Source organism: Enhydra lutris, unplaced genomic scaffold (genome assembly GCF_002288905.1).
Source record: "Enhydra lutris kenyoni isolate GAN:26980312 unplaced genomic scaffold, ASM228890v2 scaffoldscaffold92, whole genome shotgun sequence".
Lineage (NCBI taxonomy): Eukaryota > Metazoa > Chordata > Mammalia > Carnivora > Mustelidae > Enhydra > Enhydra lutris.
Genome location: NW_019154176.1, coordinates 3128194 through 3155800, shown reverse-complemented (window position 1 = coordinate 3155800; position 27607 = coordinate 3128194). Strand labels below are relative to the sequence as shown.

General features: G+C 50.3%; 1 protein-coding gene across 2 annotated transcripts; it reads right to left on the bottom strand.

Moving 5' to 3' along the window:
- Positions 1-16897: 16897 nt before the first annotated feature.
- LOC111162471 (sphingosine-1-phosphate receptor 2) lies at positions 16898-24404 on the bottom strand. Of its 2 annotated transcripts, none has more exons than XM_022526916.1 (2): positions 24286-24404; positions 16898-19407 (listed from the first exon to the last, which is right to left on the bottom strand). In XM_022526916.1, the coding sequence occupies exon 2, from the start codon at positions 19363-19365 to the stop codon at positions 18307-18309; it is 1059 nt and encodes a 352-aa protein (XP_022382624.1). In that variant the 5' UTR covers positions 19366-19407; positions 24286-24404; the 3' UTR covers positions 16898-18306. The 2 variants fall into 2 exon arrangements, with proteins under 2 accessions (XP_022382624.1, XP_022382625.1); XM_022526917.1 differs by lacking the exon at positions 24286-24404 and adding an exon at positions 22178-22271.
- Positions 24405-27607: the final 3203 nt, after the last annotated feature.

The window sequence follows — 27607 nt, the reverse complement described above, 5'->3', positions numbered from 1 at the left end:
CCACAAGAGATTTAAAAATGGAGGGACATCTGCATGGCTCAGTGGTTAAGCGGCTGCCTTTGGCATAGGTCAAGATCCCAGGGTCCTGGGATGGAGTCCTGCATCGGGCTCCCTGCTCAGCAAGGAGTCTGCTTCTCCCTCTCACCCCTGCTCCTGCTCTGCTCTCTTTCTCTCTCTCCCAGATAAAATATTTATAAATAAATAAATATGGGATAACCACATGATCCAGCAATCCTACTTGTTATATTTTCAAAAGAATTAAAAGAAGGATCTCTGGGATGCCTCGGTGGCTCAGTTGTTAAGCGTCTGCCTTCGGCTCATGTCCTGATCTCAGGGTCTTGGGATCGAGCCCCCGCATCAGGCTCCCTGTTCGGTGGGAAGCCTGCTTCTCCCTCTCCCACTGCCCCTGCTTGTGTCACCCCTCTCGCTGTGACTCTGTCAAATAAATAAATAAAATCTTAAAAAATAAAAAAAAAGAAGGATCTCAAAAAGATATTTGCACACCCTTCTTCGTCGCAGCATTATTCAGAGTGGTCAAGAGATGGAAACAGGGGCGCCTGGGTGGCTCAGTGGGTTAAAGCCTCTGCCTTCGGCTCAGGTCATGATCTCAGGGTCCTGGGATCGAGCCCCACATAGGGCTCTCTGCTCAGCGGGGAGCCTGCTTCCCGCCCCCTCCGCCTGCCTCTCTGCCTACTTGTGATCTCTCTCTGTCAAATAAATAAATATCTTAAAAAAAAAAAAAGAGAGAGAAAGATAGAAACAACCCAAATGTCCTTGGAAAGATGAAGGGTTTCCAGAAAATGTGGTATATACAATGGGTTATTCAGCCTTAAAAAGGGAAATCCTGCCCTTTGTGGCAACCTGCAAGAATCTTGAGGTCATTATGGTAAATAAAGTAAGCCGGTCACAAAAAGACAAATACTGGGGCGCCTGGGTGGCTCAGTTGTTAAGCATCTGCCTTCAGTTCAGGTCATGATCTCAAGGTCTTGGGATCGAGCCCCACATCAGGCTCTCTGCTCAGCAGGAAGCCTGCTTCTCCCTCTCCCACTCCCCCTGCTTGTGTTCCTGCTCTCGTTGTCTCTCTCTCTGTCAAACAAAAACAAATAAAATCTTAAAAAACAAAAAAAAAAAAACAACAAATACTGCATAATTCCACTTATTTAGGATCTAAAGTAGTCAAAGTCTCAAAGAAAAAGAGCAAGCCCGGCCTGGCTGGCTTAGTCAGTAGAACAGATGGCCCTTGATCTTGGGGGAGTTCAAGCCCCCCATTGGATGGAGAGATTACTTAAAAAAAAAAAAAAGATAAAAATAAACTTTACAACTGTAGAAAAGAAGAACCATGGTGGGGACCAGGGGCTGGTGAGAGGAGGGAGAAGGAAAGTAGTTCAGTGGAAACAAATTCAGTTTTACAAGATGAAAAAGTTTCAGAGATCTGCCGCACAACCGCTGGCATGCAGTTAACACTACTGTTTACTCGAAAATAGTTAAAATGGTAAGAGTTATGTCTTTTACCACAATAAAAAATAGACCATTCATAGAGGGAGGAGTTAAAAAAAAAGTACCTGCTGAAACAACAATAAAAAAAGCACCAGGGGTGTCTGGGTGGCTTAGTGGCTTAAAACCTCTGCCTTCGGCTCAGGTCATGATCCCAGGGTCCTGGGATCGAGCCCCACATTGGGCTCTCTACTCGGCAGGGAGCCTGCTTCTTCCTCTCTCTCTCTGCCTGCCTCTCTGCCTACTTGTGATCTCTGTCTGTCAAATAAATAAATAAAATCTAAAAAAAAAAACACACATCAGAACCGAGTTACAAATTATGGTACATTTATACATTTTCATATTACAGATTTTATAAGTCACTTGGTTTGTAAACATGCATGTATACTAGGTTTCCCCAGCAGCTGGTGGGGGGAGGTCAGCCTGGCCAGAAGTGGATCTCAGACTGTTTGCAATGGATTACCCATATATGGCAGGATCCAGGAAGACTGAAATATTAATAAGACTAAAATTAATAGCTAGTAGTATTTTTAGCAGCACTTACATACTATACTATTCTCTTTAGAGGAATTTGTTTAATCCTGGAATATTTGTCACAAAGGAGTCTGGCTCAGAGGCTGCTTACCCAAGATCGTGGACTAAGTAAGCAGCAGGGGCCATGAATCCAGAGGTCCTTAGCTACCGAGCCCGAATGCAAAACAGTGATACCCAGCTGGCTGGTTAGTTGTCAGGCCCCCTGGAGGCCCAGAGGCAGGGCTGGGGGGAAGTAGATTAAAAAGTGAGAGCAGAAAAGGGGTGGTAAATAGAAGACTGTGTCACCAAAGGGAGGCTCAGGCCCCTGTAGATGGGCCAGAAGCCAGTTTTGGAACCCCGAACACACCTTAAGGCACAGGGTGCTCACGGGACAGGGGAGAGAGGAGCAATAGACTATAATTCTTTGTCAGGGGACTCAGCTCACAGGGGAGCAACCTCATTTAGTCTAGGCTCCCTCTCAGGTGATCCCTTTACTGAGGGATGATTCAAATGGTTTTACACATGGGGCAAGGCCTCAGGGACATAAAGACTGGCCCTAGGAATACGGGTGACTTCTGAGCACCTCCAGAGTGACAGGTTAGACCACTGGAGACCCATCCCCCACCTAAAAATGGGCTCAGCCCTTGAGAGAAAGGAATGGAACTTCCAGAAGAAACCGGGTTCGGCTCTTGCTGGCATTAACCCCGTCTCCACCTCTCAGTCTCTGAAGTAGTGCTCATAAACACCTCAAGAGAAAGACTTATCAGGCCTGAGCTCCCTGCTTTGGAGGCCACATTCCAGCCTTCAGCTGAAGGGTCACCCTCCAGAAGCCAGGAGAGGCTACGTGTCCACCCAGCCAAGGTCAGGGCAGCCCCAAGCACCAGGGCCAGTGGGGAGATAGCCACATGCCTTGAGCCACTCAGTCAAAAGGCCAGAGTTGAGTCACCCCACCGGCTGGGGAATTAGTCATGGCCACTGAGCTCTCTCTTGGTGCCAGGCCCAGCAAAAGCTTGAGGCAGTGGCAGCAACACTCCAGGCTTCAAAAGGGACACTTTGCCACTCACCCCAGACAGAGGCCAGGCAGGAAGACCAACAGGGTGGGCCTCTCAAGCTTGCATACGCTCACACGCGCTCTCTCTCACTCTCGTTCTCTCTCTCTCTCTGGGCTCACGTGGCCAGGAATCAGATCTGGGAAAAACAACTCTGGAGTGTGCTGGGAGGACCCCCTTGCATTTGGCAGGGCCCTTGAACAGGCAGATGGCTTACTGTTTGGGATCACAGGAGGCGTGTTACCAAGCCCAGCAGCCTTCAAACCAGTGTACTGATATGCCCCTCCAAGGGCACCACCCCAACCTAGATCATCCTCAGCGCTCTCCCAGATGACCTGCCCCACATCCTTCCTGGGTTGCCATTCAGGCCTCTCACCACATATTCAGTTATTGAATCCCCTGCCAGTGGGAGGGAATCTTCTCAGAATCCATCTGATCAGGTCCCCTCCTCCCTAACCCATTGAATGGGCCAGAAGGCCTTCTCAAGGCTCTTAGAGTAAACCCAATCCTTATGCATTTAGCCTCACCCACATCAGCTGTTGCCATCACTCCTTTGCTCCCCCCAGTTGAGCCACACCCTGGTCACTCTGGGCCCCTTCCTGCGCAAGGCCTGTGGTAGCCAGCCTCCAAGAGGGCCCCCAACATTCTTTGCCTTTTGGTATTCATCCCCTTGTGGGGTCCTCTTGGAACCAGGGCCAAAGGAAGATGGTAGAAGTGAAAGTGCGGGACTTCTGAAGCTAGGTCATAAAAGACATCGGCAGTACCACCTTGTTTTGGTGGCGGAAGTCAGCAGATATAAGTCACAACAATATTGTGAGGATGCTCAAGCAGCCCTGTGGTGAGCCAGGGCAAGAGGCACTAAGCTGCCGGCCATGGGTGTGAGCCACTTTGGAAATGGCCCTTCCAGCCCGCCAAGCTTTCTGACCTCTGTAGCCCTTGCCAATACCCAGCTGAAAGGTATGAGAGATCCTCAAGCTGGAATTGCTCCCAGGCTCGTTTTGCTGCTTAATTCCCAACTCACAGCAACCATGAGGTATAATACAAGTGATCTGTTCTAAGCCACCAGACTTTGGTGCTTTTTGTTATATAACCATAGTTTTCTGCATTTGCTGTTGCCTTAGTCTGGGAAGCCCTGCTGTTTCACACACCATTTTTCCTGCTTAGAAAATCTTTAATTCATTCTTTCTACTTTGACTCAACCATCACCTCCTTCAAGGAGACTTTCCTGATCTCCCCCAGCCCAAAAGGTGTCTAGTAGGCTCTTAAAACCATAGCTCTTTCTTTTAGAGCCCTTTTTTTTTTTAAGACTTTATTTATTCATTTGACAGAGAGAGATCACAAGTAGACAGAGTGGCAGACAGAAAGAGAGGAGGAAGCAGACTCCCTGCTGAGCAGAGAGCCCAATGCAGGGTTCGATCCCAAGACCCTGGGATCATGACCTGAGCCGAAGGCAGAAGGTTTAACCCGCTGAGCCACCGAGGTGCCCCTCTTTCAGAGTCCTTACTTCAGGTGGTGATCACATAGTGTGCAGTGACAGTTTAGGTCAGTCATACCTCCCTATGCCCAACACCTAGCAAAGTGCCCAGGATATAGTTGGTACACAACAAAGACTCATGGAGGGGCACCTGGCTGGCTCAATCAGTAGAGCAGGAGGCTTGATCTTGGGGTAAGTTCAAGCCCCATGTTGGGCATAATGATTACTTTTATGGAAGCGTGCCTGGGTGGCTCAGTCAGTTGAGTATCTAAATTCAGCTCAGGTCATGGTTTCGGGGTCCTGGGATTGAGCCCTGTGTCTGGAACCCACTCAGCAGGGAGTCTGCTTGTCCCTCTCCACTTTTCCCTCCCACTATCCCCATTCATGATCATTCTCAAATAATAAAAATAAAATCTTGGGGCACCTGGGTGGCTCAGTGGGTTAAGCCTCTGCCTTCAGTTCAGATCATGAGCTCAGGGTCCTGGGATCAAGCCCTGCATCAAGCTCTCTGCTCAGCGGGGAGCCTGTTTCCACCCTCTCTCTCTCTGCCTGCATCTCTGCCTATTTGTGATCTCTCTCTTTCTTAAATAAATAAAATCTTTAAAAAAGAGGGGCGCCTGGGGGCGCCTGGGTGGCTCGGTGGGTTAAAGCCTCTGCCTTTGGCTCAGGTCATGATCTCAGGGTCCTGGGATCAAGCCCCGCATCGGGCTCTCTGCTCGGCAGGGAACCTGTTTCCCTTCCTCTCTCTCTGCCTGCCTCTCTGCCTACTTGTGATCTCTGTCTGACAAATAAATAAATAAAATCTTTAAAAAAGAAAAATAAAATAAAATCTTAAAAAAGGAGATGACGATGATGATGACAATCACCTCACAGAACCCTGCGTAGATGAGGGTGTGATGCTTGCTCCTCCCCGCTCCCAACATTAAATGCTCAGTCTACAAACATTCATCAAAATAACAAATCCACACATTCTTTTCCAATAAAAGATGTTATTTATTTATTTGACAGAGAGAGACACAGCAAGAGAGGGAACACAAGCAGGAGCAGAGAGAGAGGGAGAAGCAGGGCTCAATCCCAGGACTCTGGGATCATGACCTGAGCTGAAGGCAGACGCTTAACAACTGAGCCCCCCACCCCCAGGTATCCCTGCACATGCTCTTATTCAGCTATTCTTTTTTTTTTTTTTTTAAAGATTTTATTTATTTATTTCACAGAGAGAGAGAGATCACAAGTAGGCAGAGAGGCAGGCAGAGAGAGAGAGAGAGAGAGAGGAGGAAGCAGGTTCTCCACTGAGCAGAGAGCCCGACGCGGGACTCGATCCCAGGACCCTGAGATCATGACCCGAGCTGAAGGCAGCGGCCCAAACCACTGAGCCACCCAGGCGCCCCTTATTCAGCTATTCTACTTCCAGAAATTTCTCATAAGATTTGGTCATACATATGTGCAAAAGGAGAAGAGGACACAGCTCTTGACTAGCTTTGTCTGTAGCAAAAGACTGGAAATAACCTAGTTCTGCTTCAGTGAGATTTAGTTAAAATAAGTGTATTCCATTCACACAGTGACAGATCTCACAGTAACGAAAAACAAAAGGATATTTTTCCATATAGTACCTTAGAGGTTTATTTTTAATTGCTAATACAAAACAAAGCAAGATGTAGAACAGAATGCAGAGTAGGATACAGATTATATGGGGGAAAAAAGGAGAATTCTGGGTATTTACTTGTTTATACATAAAGCCTTGGGAAAGAAACAAATGGTTAACTTCCTGGAGATAAGGAATGTTAACTAGCAGGGTAGAAGCTTTGGGCAGGAAGAGGAGTTTTTCTGAAGGTTTTTTTTGGGGTTGTTTTTTTTTTTGTTTTTTTTTTGTTTTTTTTTTTTTTGCCTTTTGGAATGCTGGAGCATGTGGTTATTTAGGTCAAACAAAAACAACTGGCAGAGCAGCAAGGGAAGCCTGTCTTTTCAATAAATGATGCTGGGCTCATTGTATGGCTGGCTATATGGAAGAAGGTAAACCTTGATCCCTACCTCACACCATACACAAAACTGAATTCCGGGTGTTTTCCACATTTAAATGTGAAAGCAAATTCAAGGAAGCTTTTAAAATAAAATATGCAACATCTTTGTGACTTTAGGATAAGCAACTGTTTCTTTAACAGGACCTAAAGCACATTAATCATAAAGGAAAATGTCAGGCTGTATTAAGAGGATTTTTTTGTTCATCAAAAGATGCCACTAGGGGCGCTGGGTGGCTCAGTGAGTTAAGCCTCTGCCTTCAGCTCAGGTCATGATCCCAGGGTCCTGGGATCAAGCCCCACATGGAGCTCTCTGCTCAGCAGGGAGCCTGCTTCCCCCTCTCTCTCTGCCTGCCTCTCTGCCTACTTGTGATCTCTCCGTCAAATAAATAAATAAAATATTTTTTAAAAAAGATGCCACTAAAGACAAGACACAGATGTATATCCACTGACCAAGGACTCATATCTACAATACACATCGAATGCCTTTGAATTAATAGAGAATTATCTGTCTCTTTAAGTGGACTAGAGTTGAACAGTTACTTCACAAAAGAGGATATCCAAATGGCCAAGACTCATATGAAAAGCTGCTCAACATTAGTCATCAGGGAAATGCAAAATGAAACCACAGTGCAATATCAGCTTACACACACACACACACGGATGGCAAAAATGAAAAAAAAAAAAAAATTTGCAAGTGTTAGCAAGACCAGAACGCTCCTAGAGAAGTCCAAAATGGTATGGCCACTTTGGAAAATGATTTGACGATGTCTACTAACGTTAAATGTACCTCTGCCCTATGACCCAGTAATGCTACTCCTGGAATGAGTACCTCTACACCGAAGGATGTGTACAAAAATATTCATAGCAGCTTTGCTCACAAGAGCCAAAAACTGAAGACCACACAACATCTAACAATAAAGCTAAAAATTATGTATTCAAACAATGGAATACTAAACCTAGAGGTCACAACCTCTTTCTGGAGAGGGTCAGATAATAAATATCTCCAGACATGTGGGCCATATTCTCCGTCACAACAATTCTACTGAGCAGCTGTGGGGTGAGAAGAGCCATAGATGATTATGTAACTGTGCAGGCACAGCTATGTTCTAATAAAACTTTATTAGTGGACACTGAAATTGGAATCATCTCATACTATTTTCACAGATCCCAAAATGTTGTTCTTCCCCCACCACCAAAATTAATAATTGTAAAACCCGGGGTGCCTGGGTGGCTCAGTCATTAAACATCTGCCTTTGGCTCAGGTCATGATCTCAAGGTCCTAGGATTGAGCCCCATATCTGACTCCCCCTCAGCGGGAAGCCTGGTGCTCCCTCTCTCACATCCCCTGCTGGTGTTCCCCCCCTCTTCGCTGTCAGAGAAATAAATAAAATCTTAAAAAAAAAAAAAAAAGAATTATAAAAACCCTTCTTAGCTTATAGTCCCTACAAAAGCAGGCTGTCAGGTGAGTTTAGTTTGCAAACTATACTTTACAGAACCCTGATATTCAGTATTGAGAACAAGTGCTCTATGTTGGCTAATTGAATTTAAATTAAAAAAATTTTTTAAAAATTTAAAAAATTAAATTAAAAATTTTATTAATTTTTAATAATAATTATTATTTATAAAATAATAATTTTAATAATAATATATTTTTTTAAAGCACTCTATAACTCCATGCAAAATCACAGACAAATCTCAAAAACATTACGCCAAGTGAAAGAGTCCAGGCCTAGAGGAGGACCAACCACATGATTCCGTTTATGTAAATCCCCAGAGTACGTCTCCCCACTTCTCTAACCCACTTCAAGCTTGGGCCTCCTTCCTTCCTTCCTTTTAAGACACTTAAGTCCTGCCTTTCCTCCCTCAGCCCACCCCAGGCTTCTTTGGCCTGCCTGAGTCCTGTGGCCACCGCCCATTGTAGCCACCAGGCCCTAAAGGAAAACAGTGGACAGACTCTGAGGAATCACCCACCTCCTGGCGCTTGAAGGGAAAACACACAGCATCCGCTCTGGAACTGCAAAGAAAATCTTCCTCACCACACTGAGCAGGAATGAGAAGTGGGCCTGCCTTGGGCCATTAAATCAGAGGGACTTCACATGAAGCCTCTCCTTTCCGGAAATGACCACTAATTAACCGCAAGTGCCTCTCCAAAGGCAATCACGAAGTGATTAAAACTACCTGGGAAAGAGACATGAACTGACAGTCTCCAATGGGGGCATTGGGGATGCTTCTAGAAGTTTCCTCACACTCCCAACTGTAGCCTTGGAGTCCTGAACCAACGGACCAGGTGGAAGGAGCCAGAAGGGCACGTGTTGTGTCCCAACCTGGGCGCTGCTGACATTTGGGACCAAATAATCCTTTGTCATGGAAGACTGTCCTCTGCCTGCAGGATGATCAGCGACATCCCACTTCCATCCTCACGTGGGGCAACCAAAAATGTCTCCAGACTTGGCCAAACATCCCCTGAGGGTGTGGATCACCCAGGGTGAGAATGATTTCCACATGGAAAAGATAAAACAACAGCCTTGTCCAAGCCATATTTCTTCTGGGCAATATCTTACAGACTAAAATCAGCCTCGCACCAGCATTCTGAAACTTGTAAGTCATAGATGGGTCGCATCAGGAGCAGCGCAGAGTGAAAATGCAGAGTTCTGGGCCCCGGCATCAGATTCTACCAGCCCTGGTAGCACCCAGGAAGCTGTATTTTTTTACAAGCTCCTCGCCTGTGAAAGTTTCAGAAGCATTTTCCCCAGCTTTATTGAGGTATAATCACCAATTAAAACCTGCACATATTTGAAGTGTACAACATGAGGTTTTGATATACGTATACATTGTGAAATGATTACCACAATCTAGCTAATTAACACTCCTAGCACCTCACTTAGTTATCATTTTTTGTGTATAGTAAGAACACTACTATCTTAGAATATTACAACTGTACAATACAGTATTAACCACAATCGCCATTCTGTACATTAGATCTCAGAAATTACTCATCTTACTTTTTTAAAGATTTATCTATTTATTCATTTGAGAGAGAGAGAGCAAGTGGTGGGGAGGGGAAGAGGGAGATAGAAAATCTGAAGCAGGTTCCGAGCTTTGTATGGAGCCCAACATGGGGCTTCATCTCAAGATCCTGAGATCACGACCTAAGCTGAAACCAAGAGTCGGACACTTAACAAACTTCACTACCTAGGCATCCCAGAACTCAGTGATCTTATAACTGAAAGTTATGTACGCTTTGACCAACATCTCCCCATTCCCCCCTCTTCCCAGCCCCTGGCAACCACCATTCCACTCTGCTTCTGTGAGTTCCATTTTCCTAGATTCCATGTATAAGCAAAATTGTTCGCCATTTGTCTGTGGCTGGTTTATTTCACCCAGCATTATGTCCTCCAGGTTCATTCACAGTGCTGTGAATGGCAGGATTCCCTTCCTTATGGCTGAATAATATTCCACTGTGATTATGTATGTGCACATCTCTCTCACACTTTTTTTTTCACTTTTATTTTCTTTTAAAGATTTTATTTATTATTTATTTGACAGACAGAGATCACAAGCAGGCAGAGAGGCAGGCAGAGAGAGAGAGAGGAGGAAGCAGGCTCCCCGTGGAGCAGAGAGCCCGATGTGGGGCTCGATCCCAGGACCCTGGGATCATGACCTGAACCGAAGGCAGAGGCTTTAACCCACTGAGCCACCCAGGCACCCCTAATATGGGACCTTGTGTCTGGCTTCGTTCACTTAGCATAATTATTGTGAGTTTCATCTATGCTATTGGGTGTATCAGTATACATGTAATATATACCACTTTTTATTGCTGAGTCATATTCCATTGTATGGATGTACCACATTTTGTCTTCCATTTACCAGCTGGTGGACATTTCAGTGGTTTCCACTTTGGGTCTATTAGAAAAATGTTGTAATGAACATTCACACAAGTCTTTGTGCCGACGGACCTAGGTTTTCATTTCTCCTGGGTAGATACCTATAGTCAAATTGCTGGGTCCTATGGTAAGTTTACATTTCCCTTTGTAAGAAACCACCAAACTGTTTTCCAAAGTGGCAGTACCATTTTACATTGGAGGCTGGAATTCTTAGCATATCAATTTTACAAAGGAAGAAACCTGCTGAGGTTTGTCAGGTGACTTGCTCAAAGTTGGCTTGGGTTGTAGACTATTGGATTTGAGACTCTGGTCAGGGGTTTTTCAAACTTTCTAGTTTGTACCCTTTTTTTTTTTTTTTTTAAGTAAAGAGAGTTCTTTTTTTTTTTTTTTTTTAAGATTTTATTTATTTATTTGAGAGAGACCGTGAGAGAGAGCATGAGAGAAGAGAGGTCAGAGGGAGAAGCAGACTCCCCGAGGAGCTGGGAGCCTGACTCGGGACTTGATACTGGGACTCCGGGATCATGACCTGAGCTGAAGGCAGTTGCCTAACCAACTGAGCCACCCAGGTACCCTCTAGTTTGTACCTTTAAAGATTTTTATTTTTTATTTATTTGACAGAGATCACAAGTAGGCAGAGAGGCAGGCAGAGAGAGAGAGAGAGAGAGAGAGGAGGAAGCAGGCTCCCTGCTGAGCAGAGAGCCCGATGCGGGGCTCGATCCCAGGACCCTGAGATCATGACCTGAACCAAAGGCAGAGGCTTTAACCCACTGAGCCACCCAGGCACCCTCTAATTTGTACCTTTAACACCTATACCACAGTCACCACTAAAAACGAATCATCCACTCTCAACTTCATTTCCCCTTTTTTTTTTTTTTTAATGATTTAATTTTTCCAGACAAGACATTCAGGGAAAGATGGTGAACATCAGATGTCTGAATTTTGGGAGAATACACTTGTTTTGTAGACAAATGAGAAAAAAGAGCCAGGAGGTAGAGATCGGAAGGTAGACCAGAAATCCTCTGGAAACAATGGATCCAGTCAACGGTTGTCCATGGATGACCAAGCCATTAGGAGTAGTTGGATGGGAGAATTTATAAAGCTGGGATCAGGCTGACGGCATCTGAATGTCCTGATCAGTCTTAGTTACCAGCAAGAGAGAGAGAGACAGCCAGACTTCATGTCCTTCTGATGTAAGTTTCCAGCACTACCTATCAAGAATTGAAGCCAGGGCGCCTGGGTGGCTCAGTGGTTAAAGCCTCTGCCTTCGGCTCAGGTCATGATCTCAGGGTCCTGGGATCGAGCCCCGCATTGGGCTCTCTGCTCAGCAGGGAGCCTGCCTCCTCCTCCTGTCTCTCTCTGCCTGCCTCTCTGCCTACTTGTGATCTGTCTGTCAAAAAAAAAGAATTGAAGCCAAAAATACCAATCTTGAATCTGACAGGAGTCCTGTTAAATGACCCCTTGGGGCTGCTGTCGACTAATACCAAACTATGGGAAACTCTCCAGGACAAACAACCTGGTTTCTTCAACAGATGAGTTAGGACAGAAGGAAGGGATGGAGGAGGGAAGGAAAGAAGGAAGGGAGGAGGGGAAAAAGGAAGGAAGGAAGAAAGGGAAGGTCCTTCCCCCTACTTCCTCTCATGCTTTCTTTCTCTCTCTCAAGTAAATAAATAAATAATATTTATTATATTATTTATATATGTTTATAGAATATACTATTTATTTATTCATGTGAGACAGAGAAAGAGAGAGGCAGAGGCAGAGGGAGAAGCAGGCTCCCCATTGAGCAAGGAGCTCCATGTGGGGCTCGATCACAGGACCCTAGGATCACAACTGGAGCAGAAGGCAAGTGCTTAACCGACTGAGTCACCCAGTTGCCCCATAAATAAACTCTTTAATAAAACAAAAATTTAAATACCTCAGAGATTCATTAACTAGATGCCACAAGAGGGCCTTGTTTGAATTCTGGATCAAACAAGTCAAATGTTAAGAAAACAGAGACAGATGGGGAAATTTTTAACACTGATTGATACTTTTGATAAGCCTGATCATGGTCTTGTGGTTAAGTTTAAAAGAAAAGTGTTACTTTCTTCTAAAATAAAAAGTGGAAGAAAATGATGTGATAGCCTCTGATTTTCTTAAAAAAAAAAATCGGTGAGTAATAATTGGTTCAGACAAGAATAGGTACTAAATGACTGAAAATATGGCAAGTAACAGGATATTTACAGAGTCTCAGAGTACCTCCCCACAAGATACTTAATAATTATGAAGGAGGAAATGGTAAGTTTCAAGTGGGGAAATTTGGCAAAGGCAACAAAGTGATCAAAGTTAACATTGCCGGTGATGGGACTAACTGAGAAAAACACCTTACTTCTGTGGTATTTCTGCCAAAAATGCATAACCTGAATCTAATCATGAGGAAACATGAGACAAACTCAACGTGAAGGACATTCTGCCAAATTACTGACCTATATTTTTCAAAAATGTCAAGGTCACAAAAGACAAAGAAAGGGTCAGAAACTGTTCCGATTGAAGGAAACTAAAAGGACAACTGCCTGCCACGAGTGATCTGGGATTTTCTTCTGCTCTAAAGGTCAGCACTAGGACAATTAGTGAAATCTGATGAAAGTTTATAGATTCCTGATTTTGATCATTTTACTAAGGTTATATTATATAAGAGAGTGTCTTGTTCTTAGGAAACACAGTGAAGTATTTAGGTAGGTAGATGGATGGTGGATGGATGTATGAGTGGATAGAGAGGGGGATGGAGAGGGAGGGAGGGGGTGGGAGGAAGAGGGAGGGGGAGGGAGGAGGAGAGGAAAGGAGGGGGAAGGAGAGGGAGGGGAGAGAAAGGAAGAGGATAGGAGCCTGGACCGCTGGTAACTGGGCATCTTTCCTTACCCAGGACCAATTTCCTCCAAAACCCTTTTTTTTTTTTTTTTAATATTTTATTTATTTGACAGACAGAGCTCTCAAGTAGGCAGAGAGGCAGGCAGAGAGAGAGGGCAAAGCAGGCCCCCTGCCGAGCAGTGAACCCCAATGCTGGGCCCGGATCCCAGGACCCTGGGATCACAACCTGAGCCGAAGGCAGAGGCCTCAACCCACTGAGCCACCCAGGCGCCCCCCAAAACCCTTTTATATGAGAGAAACCAATTTCTCTCTCTTTTTTTTAAAGATTTTTCTTTTTCTTTTTTTTTTTTAATTTTATTTATTTATTTGACGGAGAGAGAGATCACAAGTAGGCAGAGAGGCAGGCAGATAGAGAGGGGAGGAAGCAGGCTCCCCGCGGAGCAGAGAGCCCGATGTGGGGCTCGATCCCAGGACCCTGAGATCATGACCTGGGCCGAAGGCAGAGGCTTAACCCACTGAGCCACCCAGGTGCCCCACAATTTCTGTCTCTTAATTTAAGTTACTAATATTTGTTTTCTGTCATCTGCAACTGAACCTAATCTTGATGTCATAATTAAAAGAAATATTCCAAAAATCATGAAATAATAAGTGGAGGGGCACCTGGGTGGCTCAGTGGGTTAGGCCTCTGCCTTGGGCTCAGGTCATGATCTCAGTGTTCTGGGATCAAGTCCCACCCCGAGCCCTCAGCAAGGAGTCTGCTCCCCCCACCCCCTACCTGCCTCTCTGCCCACTTGTGATCTCTGTCTGTCAAATAAATAAATAGAATCTTTTTTTTTAAACTACTATTTAGATTCTTTTTTTAAAAGATTTTATTTATTTATTTGATAGAGATCACAAGTAGGCAGAGAGGCAAGCAGAGAGAGAGAGGAGGAAGCGGTCTCCCTGCTGAGCAGAGAGCCCGATGTGGGGCTCCATCCCAGGACCCTGGGATCATGACCTGAGCTGAAGGCAGAGGCTTTAACCCACTGAGCCACCCAGGCGCCCCAATAAATAGAATCTTTAAAAAATAATAATAATAAGTGGAAGCTACAATGTCATTCAAAATAATAATAAAGGTGGTAAGACTTAGGAAATTTTTTTTGAAATGATGGCATAATGCCGAGAGGGTTCAGCTGCTCAAAGGCTGTAGAAACCAGATCTGCAATCTAGAATTGTGCTCTTAGTACTCTAGCCAATGGCCACTTGTGGCTCTTCACTTTTAAATTAATTAAGATTAAAATTCAGCTCCTGCATCGCACTAGCCACATTTCACATACTAGACCCTTAAGGATCAGCATTTTACCAGGTTATTGTCGGTGATTCTGATGCTCCCTAATGGCCAACAGCCTCCATAGGGAAAATCATCTTGCATCCCTGTGGGTTGGTCTGCTCTCTTCTAGGCTCCAAGATTTGAGAGATGTCAGCAAATTAGATCTTCAGGCCAGAATACTGAGAAGGATCAGATGTGACTGCAGTTTTCAGCCAAGGACCACCGGGGTTCAAATCCCTGCCGCTCCACTCATGTGCATGACTTTGGTCAGATTCCTTGACCTCTCTGGTGCTTCCAATTTTTGTTTGTTTGTTTGTTTGTTTGTTTGTTTTAACCTGTCAGAGTGCCAATAATAGAGTCTACAGAGTACCCCCAAACCATTGCTTTCTCTATTTTATTTTCTTCATAGGAAATATACGTCTCACTGAAAAGACCAGTGTGTGCTTTTGTTTTAATTCATTTGACAAACATTTATTGAGCACCTGCTGTGTCCTCACCACTGTTCTGAGCACCATGGCCAAGCAGTGAGCAGGACGGACACAAACCCCGCTGTCACAGAAGTGGCATTTCAAAGGGGGAGGTAGAAAATAATCAGGATGAGGGCGCCTGGGTGGCTCAGTGGGTTGGGCCTCTGCCTTTGGCTCGGGTCGTGATCCCAGGGTCCTGGGATCGAGTCCCGCATCGGGCTCTCTGCTTACCTCCCCGCCGTCTGTCTCTCTGCCTACTTGTGATCTCTCTTTCTGTCAAATAAATAAATAAAATCTTAAAAAAAAATAATCAGGATGAAAAGGAAAAATGTGTTGCATATAAGAGAGTAGCAAGGTAAGTAGCTAGGACAGGAAATGTCAGCATGGCCGGAGGCCTCACCCAGGGGGATATTTTATTGTAGGCCAGAAGGACCAGAGAGGCAGCACAGGCATATGTGGGGGAAGATCATTCCAGGCAGAAGGAACAGCAGGTGCAAAGGTTCTGTGATAGGAACATAGCAAGTACCATTCAAGATGCTACAGACAGTGATAAGGCAGTTGCCGTCCTTTCTTCAAGATGCTCACATTTTAATGGAGGAGAGGAGATGGATAAAGTGATCTATGACATCCTCCCACGTGATGAGCAGGAGAGGGATTCGGTAGAGTAGAAGATAGGGCAGGCCTCTCTGAGGAGATGGTGTTTGAGCAGAGGCCGGGAAGGAGGCAGTAGAGAAAGCAGGTGTGTATCTGGAGGAAATCTATTAACTCTGGCCTGGCCCGTGTCTCTTCCGTTCCTTCCTCTCAGCCGGGGCTCGGGTTTCCAAGCAGAGGTTGTCTGTGAACCGCTGGAGGGGATTCAATGGGGAGTGCAGACCTTGCAGCGTGTGGTGGCTGTCTGCCCCACTCCTTCTCTCATTGGCCACTCTAGTGTTTGCGTTGGTGTGCTGGGTGGGGCTCTAGCTTAGGGGACTGTGTTCTCCATCAACGCTCCAAATCTATCTTCAAAGGAGCTGCTGGGCCCTGTGCCTCTGCGCAGAAGGGAGTGTCAGCCTGGAGCTGAGCTAGGAACCCACCCCCCAGCTGTGTCCCATCTGGGTTTCTCCTGGTTCTGGGTGGGGTCTGGCAGCTCATACCCCCTCTATTCCTTCCACTGCAAAGAGTGGGTGGAGGATACTTTCTCTGTCCCGGTGGTGGGACTGGCGGGATCCAGAGTCAGCCCAGGGAAATGTTGAAATCCCTTGTGCCGGGTTGCAAATTGTTCCCGCCTGAGTTCATATCCAGACAGGCCCTTGCCCCAGCTAGCTGTGTGACCCCGAGCGGCTCACTTACCTTCTCTGAACCCACATCTCCACGATAGTTCATAGTAACTCCCACCTTCTGGGGATTCACGTCATGGGAAGTGCTTGACGCAGTTACCCATTCCTTTGGGGAAGACTGAGCCCTGGAGGGTCATCAGGGCCCATGTCCCCTAAGACCATCTCCTAGGGAGGAACAGGTAGGTAAGATGAGGTGAAGTAGGGGACCCTCCCACACCTGCCAGGCTATCTCTGAAGGGAAACAGGGAGGTCAGGAGTCTAATTAATCACTGGGAAGGGCCAGACAGATGCCCTAAGGGAAAGGTCAACATTCACACTGTTTTCTCAGAAGTCACTGTAATCCTGGCTTGGGTGAAGCTCGGGGTTGGGGCACAGAATAGGAAGGATGACAAAGTATGAGCGGCCTGGGCAGCAGCCACCCTCCCCATCCCGTCCACCCTCCCTATCCCATCCACCCTCCAGCCACCGGGTGCTAGTTAGGGCAATGGCCGCCTTAAGTCTCAAATGACAACCACCCAAATGAGGAATTGAACCGTTTATTGGCCTGGGTCCGGGTCTCAGGCACGAGGGGCATCTGGGGAGCTGTATGGGGGAAGACAGGCCCCCGACTGGCTCCTTGCCCCCCAACACCCTCTTCCCCAGCCTTTGCATTCACAAGAAATTGCTCTGAGGCATGAGGTTTCCTTCCCCGAGGCGAGCTGTACCCCAGCTCTCAAGCAGGGAGATGAGCCAGCAATTACAAAGGGGTCTGTGCAGGGGCCAACCCCTCTTTGGCAGCTTCAACACAGACGTGAGACAACAACAGCATCCATTCTGGGGGAGCACGGTGGGGAGAGGAGGTCACACGCATCACACACATGCACACACAGACACACATAAATATATATTTGTACCGCAACATCCCTTCCATTTATCCATGGAATTTAGCGAAGTCCTTCTGGGGCAGGCGAGAAGGGAGCACCCCACAAGCTTTGTCCTTGGCCCCCTGACCCCCATGTTTCTCCATACAATGCAACTTGAAAGGAGGCACAGCGGACTCAAGGCTGCCCTGCCTCAGGAGATCTGGTTACCCTGGCTGCGCTGGAGGTGGGAGTACCTTGGGCAGGGGGGTGGTTTTTAGGAATGGGGGTCCTCTGCCAACAGCTCCCCTAGAACCTTCTCAAGTTCCACCCTTTCCCACCAGGAGGCCCAGAGCCCTCCTCAGCCCCCCAGACCAGTTTTTCCAGCCCTTGGTGACTCCTTTGTGCCCCAAATAGTGCAATTGGCCAGTGAGGTCTGAGAATAGCATCCAGCATCTACCCCCAACCCTGTGGTTTGCCAGCATCTCGTGGAGAGACAGAGGAAAGGGAAGAAGCTGCCAAAGTGGGCAGCTGGTGAAATTTGGGGAAGCTGTGGACTGGGGCCTTGCAACTGTCAGCTGCGGCCGCCCAGGACAGTCAGGGAGGAGGCCTCTAGCCCTTTGGGAACAGTGGTTGTGGGGAAGTGGCTTAAGGTTTTCAGGAAAAGGTGACAGCGGGGCTGGATTCAGAGAGGGAAGTTCCATGCAGGGCAGAGGGTCAGAGAGTCGTGAAATGTTGAAATCCCTTGTATCGGGTTGTGAATTGTTCCTGCCCTGAGCTCCCCCTCTGGAGTGCTTGCCTGCCGTGTCACCTGAGTGCTTGCCTGCTGTGTCACCCAGGCCCCTTCCAGGTCCCCTGGGGCCTCCCCGCGATCCAGTTCTGAAGGCGGTCACATTAGTTACTGCACTAGCCTCTGACCCCATTGGAGCTCTGCCATCTGCCGGGTGGGGGGGCCTCAGTGGGCTGAGCCCAGGGTGAAATATTTTCAATGTCACCCAGGTCTGTGGTGTACGGGCATCTTGCTTCGCAGCCCCCTCTCTGTCCAGGGAGACAGCTCACAGAGCCCTGTGCCGTGGCCTGGTGGCCTACTTGCCCCTCAGACCACCGTGTTGCCCTCCAGAAACGTGGGCGACGTAGGCATGTGCGTGCCCCTCTCCAGGGAGCTGGAGCTGCGGAGAGGCAGGAGCCGATGGCCCGGGGTCCCACCCCGCCGTCCTTGAACCCCCGCCGCCCGCCGGCAGCACCGCAGCGGCCGCAGCACCTCCCGCCGCAGGTCCCGGCTGCGCCACGTGTAGATGACAGGGTTGAGCAGTGAGTTCAGAGTGGCGAAGGCAAAGAAGTAGTGGGCCTTGTAGAGGACAGGGCAGGACCGGACGGGGCAGGCGTAGTCCAGAAGCAGGATGCTAAAGGCTGGCAGCCAGCAGACGATGAAGACACCCAGCACGATGGTGACCGTCTTGAGCAGGGCCAGCGTCTGGGGGCCGGCCACGTCGGCATGGCTGGAGCGGACCACGCAGTAGATGCGGACATACAGAGCGACGATGGCCAGTAAGATGACGGAGAAGATGGTGACCACACAGAGCACGTAGTGCTTGGTGTAGAGCGGCAGAACAGTGGAGCAGGCCTCGAGATGGCCCAGGCAGTTCCACCCAAGGATGGGCAGGCCGCCGAGAGCCAGCGAGATGAGCCATGAGGCCGCGATCAGCAGCAGCATGCGGCAGCTCTTGTCACTGCCGTAGAGCTTGACCTTGGCAATGGCCACATGCCGCTCAATGGCGATGGCCAGGAGGCTGAAGACAGAAGCGGAGAGTGTGATGAAGGCGGAGCCCTCTCGGGCAAACCACTGCACCGGGGTCAGCCCCAGCGTGACCGGGCCCGACAGCAAGGTATTGGCGACGAAGGCCACTCCTGCCAGCAGGTCCGAGGCGGCCAGGTTGCCCAGGAACAGGTACATGGCCGAGTGGAACTTGCTGTTGCGAGCGACCGCGATGAGCACCAGCAGGTTCTCCACCACGATGGCGAAGCAGAGGATGATGATGAGGGCCAAGGCCACCTGGCGGGAGGGCGTCTCCTGAGTGTCCAGAGTCTCCTTGGTGTAATTGTAGTGTTCCCGGACCTTGCTGGGGCTTAGGTACTCTGAGTACAGGCTGCCCATGGTGGGGCTCAGTGGCCCGCCAGGGCCATGGGGCTGTCAGAGCTGCAGAGAGAGAAGACAGACAGACAGATGGGTCAGTGCCATGGCTGCTTCCTGGGTTCTGACTTTGGGTGGCTGTGGTTTGAGTCCCAGCTCCCCCCTTCTCACTGAGCGGCCACATGAAGTCAGAAGCATCATCTTCCCTGCTTTACCAACCAGAAACCCAGAGAGGTTAACTCACTTGCTCTGAGTCTCAAAGCCGGTAAGTGGTAGAGCCAGAAAACCTCCCCAAAGCCTCTATAACCTCAAGGTTGTGAGGTCTCAGAAGAACAGAAGCTCCCCCAAAGAGCATGAGGGACACAAAATAAACTTCCAGAACTCTTGCTCACCTCCCCAGACAGCGAGCCTTGGGCAGGGCCTGGAGGGCTCGTCTCCCTTTTGGAATACACTGGAGCCCGGGGCCTCATGCCGCCTGCCAACCTGGGTCAGCAAGATGCTGGCTGCTGATAGCACCATCCCCCGCTCATTACCACCCACTGCCCTGGATTTCAGGCTGGGTCTAAGCCTTGCGGCCATGGGTGCTGCCGAGATAAGGTCTTGGGGAGACACCAGGGCGGCCCTGAGGTTTAAGCATCTAAGAGGTCATGGCATCTTCAAGGACGAAGACCTTGGAGGCAATCCAGGGTTCAACCCCGCTCCACCTGACATGCTGTGAGACCTTGGGCAAGTCACTCAACACTTGGCCTCTCACTGCAATGTCCTCATCTGTGCAATGCGGAGAAGAAAGCCCACTTTATAGGGGAAATGGGAAAATTCTCTTGAATGGCACAAGAGGCACCCTTAGCACATAGCAAACAATAAATACTAGCCGATATATTAGCCCCCCTTCTTCCTGCCACACACACAGCTGGGGACTAGGTGCCCTCCAGCCAATCTTTGGGGAGGGAATGTAGACTGAGTTAGCCAGGCAAGATTCCCAACATCCTGTTCTCATCAGCACCATCTAGCCCTGCCCTGGGACAGAGGGTCCCAGAGGGGTGGGCAGGGCGCTGGCACCCCCCTCCCCAGCCAGGATGAAATCCAGATGTGAGGCCCCAGGAAGAAGCAGGGTGGAGTCCTCACTTCCCAGTCACATCCGGTGTGGGAAAGGCTGGGAGGGGGTGATGGGATGGGGGAGCCACAGGAGACCAGTCTGGGAGGTCCTGGCTGGGAGGATGGGGCAGCTGCTGCAGCGCTGAAGCTGAAGTCATGTGAGCCGAAAGAGGGGGCGAGAGGCACCCGGAGAGGGGGTTGAGAGGAGAGGGGGGACGGGCATTTGTTTCCATGAAAGCCTGAGTCACCCCCCCTCAAGGAAAACTGAGCTGTGGGGGGAGGGGGCGGGAAGAAGCGTGGGCAGAGAGGCTGAGAGGCCAAGATCATGGCCTCCTCCCAGCTTGGTGGTGGCGGTGGGGGGTAGTCTCAGAGGGGCTGGTGCAGTGTCTGCCTTTGGCGGAGGGGAGCCAGGAGGAAGCTCCAGCCTTTAGCTAATTGGGGAGGGAGCGGGAAGAGCCCTCCCTAGGTGCCTGGAAACAGGCCTGGCAAGGAACACGTGCGCTCCTGGAGTACGGTTCCAGAAAAGGCTGGTTAGGCTGGTTCCTAGTGAGCCTGAGAATTATGGGGGGCTTCCGGGGTTACCCAAGCCATGTCAGTCCCTGGACGCCCCCTCAGAGGAGGCCCTGGCCGGGGGCCTGACAGAGGCAGCTGCTCCCCCTGGGTGAAGGGGCATCCGTCCTAGTTTGGAAACAGAGAAAGGCTTGTGCGCATCCCCGGAGACTGCCGCCCCGCCCAGATCGCCAAACAGAGGCCCCTTGTTCCGCTGCCGGATCGGGCCCTGGGCGCCCCGATGCCCTCTGGCCGTTGCAGGCTGCAGCCGCGGGAGAGCTAGCCTGGCCCTGGCCTCCGCCCCACTAGATCGGCCTTCGGGGCAGAAACAGCCCGCGCCCTGATTGGCTGATTTTCAATCCCAGGGCCTTGAGCGATTCGCCCATTGGCCTGAGCTTTCCGTCCTCGGCATTTGATTGGCCCAGTCGGGGGCTCTCTAAGGAAGGCGCTCGTGATGGGTCCTTTACAGGCCGACCACATCTTTCAGAGAACAGAGTTAGGGCTGTGTGGATGTCCCTGGGGACAGTGTGAACCGCAGCCTCACCGCCGGGTCACGCCGACCAGACGCCCCCCAGGCTGCCCTGGCCTCCTGGGCCCCTTCTGGGGTTCATGACTGAGAATCAAGGACCCGTTGCAGGCCTGGGAAGCACCCGTGCTGGTGGTCGAAAAGCCTAGGTCACCCCCTTCACCCCTCCCTCACACGGGGCCACCAACCTTCTGGTCTGGCAGCCAAGAGGAAGATTTATGGAGGCTTCCTGGAGAAATAAGAATTGGGTTCAGTCCTCACACCCCAGAGGCCCACCGAAAGTCTGACTTCTTCCCTGAGGTGGGGGTGGGGTGGGTGGGGGTGGGGTGGGGGTGGGTGCGGGGATACCGGGAGCTGCACACTCACTTTCTGCAGCCCTTGGAGGCTGTCAAGGCTTCCTCAGAAGGAGGGGTGGCTCGCCTAGTTAGAGAAGGGGAAACCGAGGCCCACACTGCTTCCCTCTTCTCATCTTCCCCACTAGGACTCTGCTGAAGACAGAGCTTAAGGCAGGCTCATGCTTCCCAGAAAGAGGAAGCGGGGCCTGGAGATTGGGGCTGGCAGAAGAGGCAGCCCGCACCCCACCCAGGCAGATAGAGGCCTTGGCTGCTTCCCTCCCAGTGTCAGGCTCCCAGACCTGGCGAATCGCAGGGCCTGTCTCCTGCTCACCTTCACCAAGGCCGTCCTAACTTCTTCCCAGAGGCTCAGTAAGAGGTCACTGGGCTCAGAGCCAGGGAATGGCCAGGCCTGAAATGGAATGAGAGGGACAAGTGACAGGGTTTGGAGGGAAGGGAAGATAGACCAAGACTGTTCTGTGGGAGATTAGAAGAGAGGAAGGACAGGGAAAGCCTCAGCGGCTTCCAGGAGCCCCTTCTCCAAGTTCCACTGAGGCAGGCCCTGTGCTAACAGTCCCACTGTCACTCACTGATCCCTGCCATTGGCCCTAGGGCAGTGCCCCCACCCCTACTTTTGGTTTCCCTTAAGCGGTCAGGCGCGCCTTACACTGCGGTTCCCCATGCAGCGACCAGGGGGAGCTGTTTAATTCACAAAGCCAATACACTGTGTCACTCCCTCACCTCCTAATTCTTCCATGGCTCCCCACTGCCCAAAATGGCCTGGCCCTTGCCCATCTAGCCTCCTGCCACGCTCCCCCAGGGCCTCTCCACTCCAACCACGCTAGCCTCCTAGGTGCCACCCCCATCCCTACCTCAGAGACTTTGCTCTCCCTCCACCTGGCATGCCTTTCCCTCAAATTCTGGAATGACTGTCTTCCCCTCTTTCTGGTTTCGGTTTTAAGGTCACCAGCTCAGAGGGGTCTCCTCTGATCGTCGGTCTGCCATAGCCACCTTCCCCGGGGCCTCTCTATGACAGCATCTTGCTTCATTATCTTCACACAACTTGCCATCCTCAGAGATCATTATTGTATTTTATTGTGTTCTGTCTGGCTTCGGTGGTAGGATATGAGTGTTGGAGGCCAGCGACCAAGTCTGTTTTCAGCCCCTTTGGCGTGATGCCTGGCACACAGAAGGCGCTCTGAAAACGTGTGATGGATGGATGGATGGATGGGTGGATGGATGGACGGACGGACGAGTGAACAAAGCCCCGAGGGTTCCCGAGGTAGAGGCACCTCAATTTAGCCTAGCCCCCAAACCACAACAGTGGCTGGAGACGCCTCGGGTCGCCGGCAGCCCCCTGACCGAGCGAAGCCCAGCGCGTCTCCGTGGAGACAGCGGCAGGACCCGCCCCCGCCCTCCGGCTGCAGTCTAGGCCTCCTTATCTGGCGGTGGAATGCGCGGTATCCACACTCGCTCCCGCTGGGGCCTCTCTCGCGACAGCCACACGCGAGGAACCCGTACATCTCCCGTGGCTGCGTGGGGGGGGACACCTCTGCGTCCCACCAGGAGCTTCGCCCCAATATTCCCGGAGGGCGCGGGAGTTGGGGGAGGGGGTTGTGATCCCAGTTGCAGCCTCTTGGTAAATACCAAACCACCATCGCGCCACGCGGGGGTCCGTGGGCTCAGCGCGTGGCTCCCGGAGCATCTGACTGGCGCAGAGTCGGGGGAGGGCATGGAAATCCCCGGGTGAGTCAACTCGTGCCGGAGGAGGGGGCGAGGTTCCGACGCTCAACTGGGTCCCCGAACACACGAGGTCCGCGCCACGGGTGACTGCACCCCCGCCCCGTCCCTGGGCCCCAGGTGAAAGGAGAGGCGCGGGAGTCACGCACTCACGTTCCCTTTCCTTCCAGAACAAAGCCACACCCCCGAGGGGGTGACTGAAGAAGACGAACTACTCGGGGAAACTGAGGCACAGAGGCAGACCTGCAGGCGGTGGAGCAGACGGCCCTCCCCGGGGACCCCGCCCCTTGACTTAGAAGCTCCGCGGCTCGCTGCACCTTTCGCTCTGGCCCAGCGGGAGTCGGCCTGCGGGAGGGCCCCTCCCCTTCACACACACTCCCCAAACCCTCCGGTCCCGGACCACACCGCTCTGCCTCCCAGACTCTGGCCGAAAGAGCTCGGATCCGCCTTCTCTTCGGCGCCAACTTCCTGCCGCCGGGGAAGGCGGGGAGCTCAGTCTGGGGGTTCTGCCGAGGCTGTAGGGGCCGCCCGGAGTCGTGGAGAGGGCACACAGTGACCACTCCCTCCGTGCAGCAGAAGCACGGGCGGCGCGTGCGCGCCCCGGTGCGCCCCCGACCCCTGGCCTGGCTACCCAGCTCCGATCCTGCGACTCAGGGATCCTGGGCTCGTCCTTTCTGCCTCCCACTCGTCCCGCACACTCACCTGGCTGGGCCGGCCCGGGTCCCTGCCCTGGCCGGAGGGGCTCGCTCTGGCGTCTGCGTCCCCGGGACGGCATCGGCAGGGGCTAGGGCTGCCCGCCTTACTGGGACTGCGTCCCGGGGCTCCCGACCGGGGACAGAGGGGGGCGGGGAGAGACACCGCCTAGCCCCCCCACTCGCCCCGCCCTCCTCCCCTCCCCTTTCCGGCGGCGGCGGCAATGAATTCCAGATGTGGCGGGTCTGCCGGGCCGCGCGCGCTGGGGACGGCGGGGGAGGCGCGCGGGGTCCCTTTGTCCGCACCTCCCCCCACCCCTCGCCCTGCCCCTCCCAGGACCCAGTCGTGAGAACCTGCGGGAGCGTGACGTCACGCGGCTCCGTGAAACCACTGTCTTCACCCTGAAACAACTGTCTTCAATTGTAGATGTACTATTGGGTCATCCCTGGGACCCCGGAGTTGGAGAACCTGGGACCCCATTTATATACTCAACAAGGAGACACCAAAGCCCCTATGTGTCAACGCAGCAAAAAGGCACGAAGCGCCTGCTCCGAGTTCCTCCAGCAAATCAAGTCCCCACTATGTGCCACGCCTTGGCCCAAAGACAGGAGTAGCTCTTGCCTCGATAAGACCTCAAAATTCAGAAAAGACCCCTAGAAAAGTGGGAGCACCCAACAGTCTCCTTTGCCTCTGCTGATGATCTCAGAGCCGCCCTTGCTGGAGTCAACCAAACAAGAAGGCCCAGGCTCAGTCCACCTTCCAGCTTGGGGCCCAATCTTCCACACGGTTCTTTGGTTTCCCTCTCTTTTCCTCATTCAGCTTTTCCCGGGCGACTGTGTGCCTAGCTGCTGAGAGGGAAGGACACCCTCACTCACATTCATGCACACACACATGTGTGTGAGAGATCAGCAGCTAGGCAGCATAATAGGAGAGCCCTTGGTTCCTCCAACAAACATTTTTGGTACACCTCCTGGGCAACAGCAGTGAACAAAGCCAGAAAAAAGGGCCTCACCCTTTTGGAACTTATGTTCAGGTACAAGAGACAGCCTTTTAGGGGTGCCTGGGTGGCTCAGTTGGTTAAGAGACTGCCTTCGGCTCAGGTCATGATCCCGTAGTCCTGGGATGGAGCCCTGCATCAGGATCCCAGCTCCACAGGGAGTCTGCTTCTCCCTCTGACCTTCTCCCCTTTCATGCTCTCACTCTCTCTCTCTCTCAAATAAATAAATAAAATCTTAAAAAAAAAAAAAAAGAGGGACGCCTGGGTGGCTCAGTTGGTTGGGCAGCTGCCTTCGGCTCGGGTCGTGATCCCAGCGTCCTGGGATCGAGTCCCACATCGAGCTCCTTGTTCTGTGGAGAGCCTGCTTCTCCCTCTGCCTCTGCCTGCCACTCTGTCTGCCTGTGCTCGCTCTCTCTCTCTCTCTGACAAATAAATAAATAAATTCTTTAAAAAAAAAAAAAGAGCCTTTTAGGAGGACACTATTTGTGAAAATGCATACATAACCTTCATATACACTATTTACCAGATACATTAAGCACCCGCTGTGTACCGGATAGCATCCTAAAAGGCTGGAGATATATCAAGATCAAATCAGACAAAACTCTGGGTCCCTATGGAGCTGATGTTCCACCACATGTCCTCAGAATATGCAGAATATTGGAGGAAGAAGAAACCAGTGAATTCCCTGGGAGTGGAAGGGGAAGATAGGGACAGGGCATGGAAGGGAGGCTGCTTTCATTCTATGAACGCTCTCCTAAGTTTTGATTTTTTTTTTAAAGATTTTATTTATTTCTTTGACACAGAGAGAGAGATCACAAGTAGGCAGAGCAGCACAGAGAGAGTGAGGGGGAAGCAGGCTCCCCGCCGAGCAGAGAGCCCGATACGGGGCTCGATCCCAGGACCCTGGGATCATGACCCGAGCCGAAGGCAGAGGCCTAACCCACTGAGCAACCCAGGTGCCCCCTAACTTTTGATTTTTGTAACATGTGCACGTGATCCTATGCCAGTAATAAGTTAAATTAAAAGTGGACTGCTAGGGGCGCCTGGGTGGCTCAGTGGATTAAGCCACTGCCTTCCGTTCAGGTCATGATCTCGGGGTCCTGTGTATCATACTTCAGTCAAGAACCTTGAAATATACAAGGATGAAAAGGGTTATCTGCACTCCCATGTTCATCGCAGCATTATACACAATAGCCAAGATATGAAAATAACCTTAGCATTCGTCAGTGAAGGAATGGATAAAGAAAATGTGGTATAGGGGCACCTGGGTGGCTTAGTCAGTTAAGCATCTGCCTTTGGCTCAAGTCACGATCCCAGGCTCTTGGGATGGAGTCCCGGGATGGGCTCCCTGCTCCTTGGGCAGTCTGCTTCTTCCTCCCCTTCTGCACCACCCCCCCAGCTTGTGCTCTCTCTCTATCTCTCTCAAATGAATAAATAAAATCTTTTAAAAATTATTAAAAAAGAAAATACGATGTGCACATGTGATGGAATATTATTCAGCCATGAGAAGGAAGAAAATCCTGACATTTTCAACAGCATGGATGAACCTGGAGAGATTATACAAAGTGAAATAAGCCAAGCAGGGAAAGACAAATACTGTTTGGTTATCACTTATATGTGGAATCTAAGCAAGACAAAACAAGGTCAAACTCAGAGAAACAGAGAGGAGGAAAGTGGTGATTGCCAGCTGCTGTGGTGAGGAGGGCAAAGGGAGAGCTGGGTAAAAGGGTACAAACTTGCAGCCGTGAGATGAATAATGTCTGAGGCTGTAATGTAAAATGGGGTAGCTGTCCTAGCTGACACCATATTGTATAATTGAAATTTGCCAAGAGAGTGGGACTTAAATGGTCTGATACACACATAACATAAATAAGAGAGATGACAAATGTGTTCGTCAACTAGCTGTACTTTTCCACAGCGTCTACATGTATCAAATCAACATGATGTACACTTTAAATATCTCACAGTTTCATATGTCAACAATGCCTCAAGAGAGCTGAAATTAAAAAAAAAAATTAAGGTGGCTTGATACCTAGACAATGCAACCAGTAGAAAAAGAGGTTGGGTGCAGTCTTCTGTATATATATACTTCATAAAGAGTGTTGAAAAGCAGGGCGCCTGAGTGGCTCAGTTGTTACACGTCTGCCTTCAGCTCAGGTTATGATCCCAGGGTCCTGGGATCGAGCCCCGCATCGGGCTGCCTGCTCAGCAGGAAGCCTACTTCTCCCTCTCCCACTCCCCCTGCTTGTGTTCCCTCTCTTGATATGTCTTTCTCTGTCAAATAAATAAGACCTTAAAAAAAAAAGTGTTGAAAAGCAAAAAGATACAAAAATA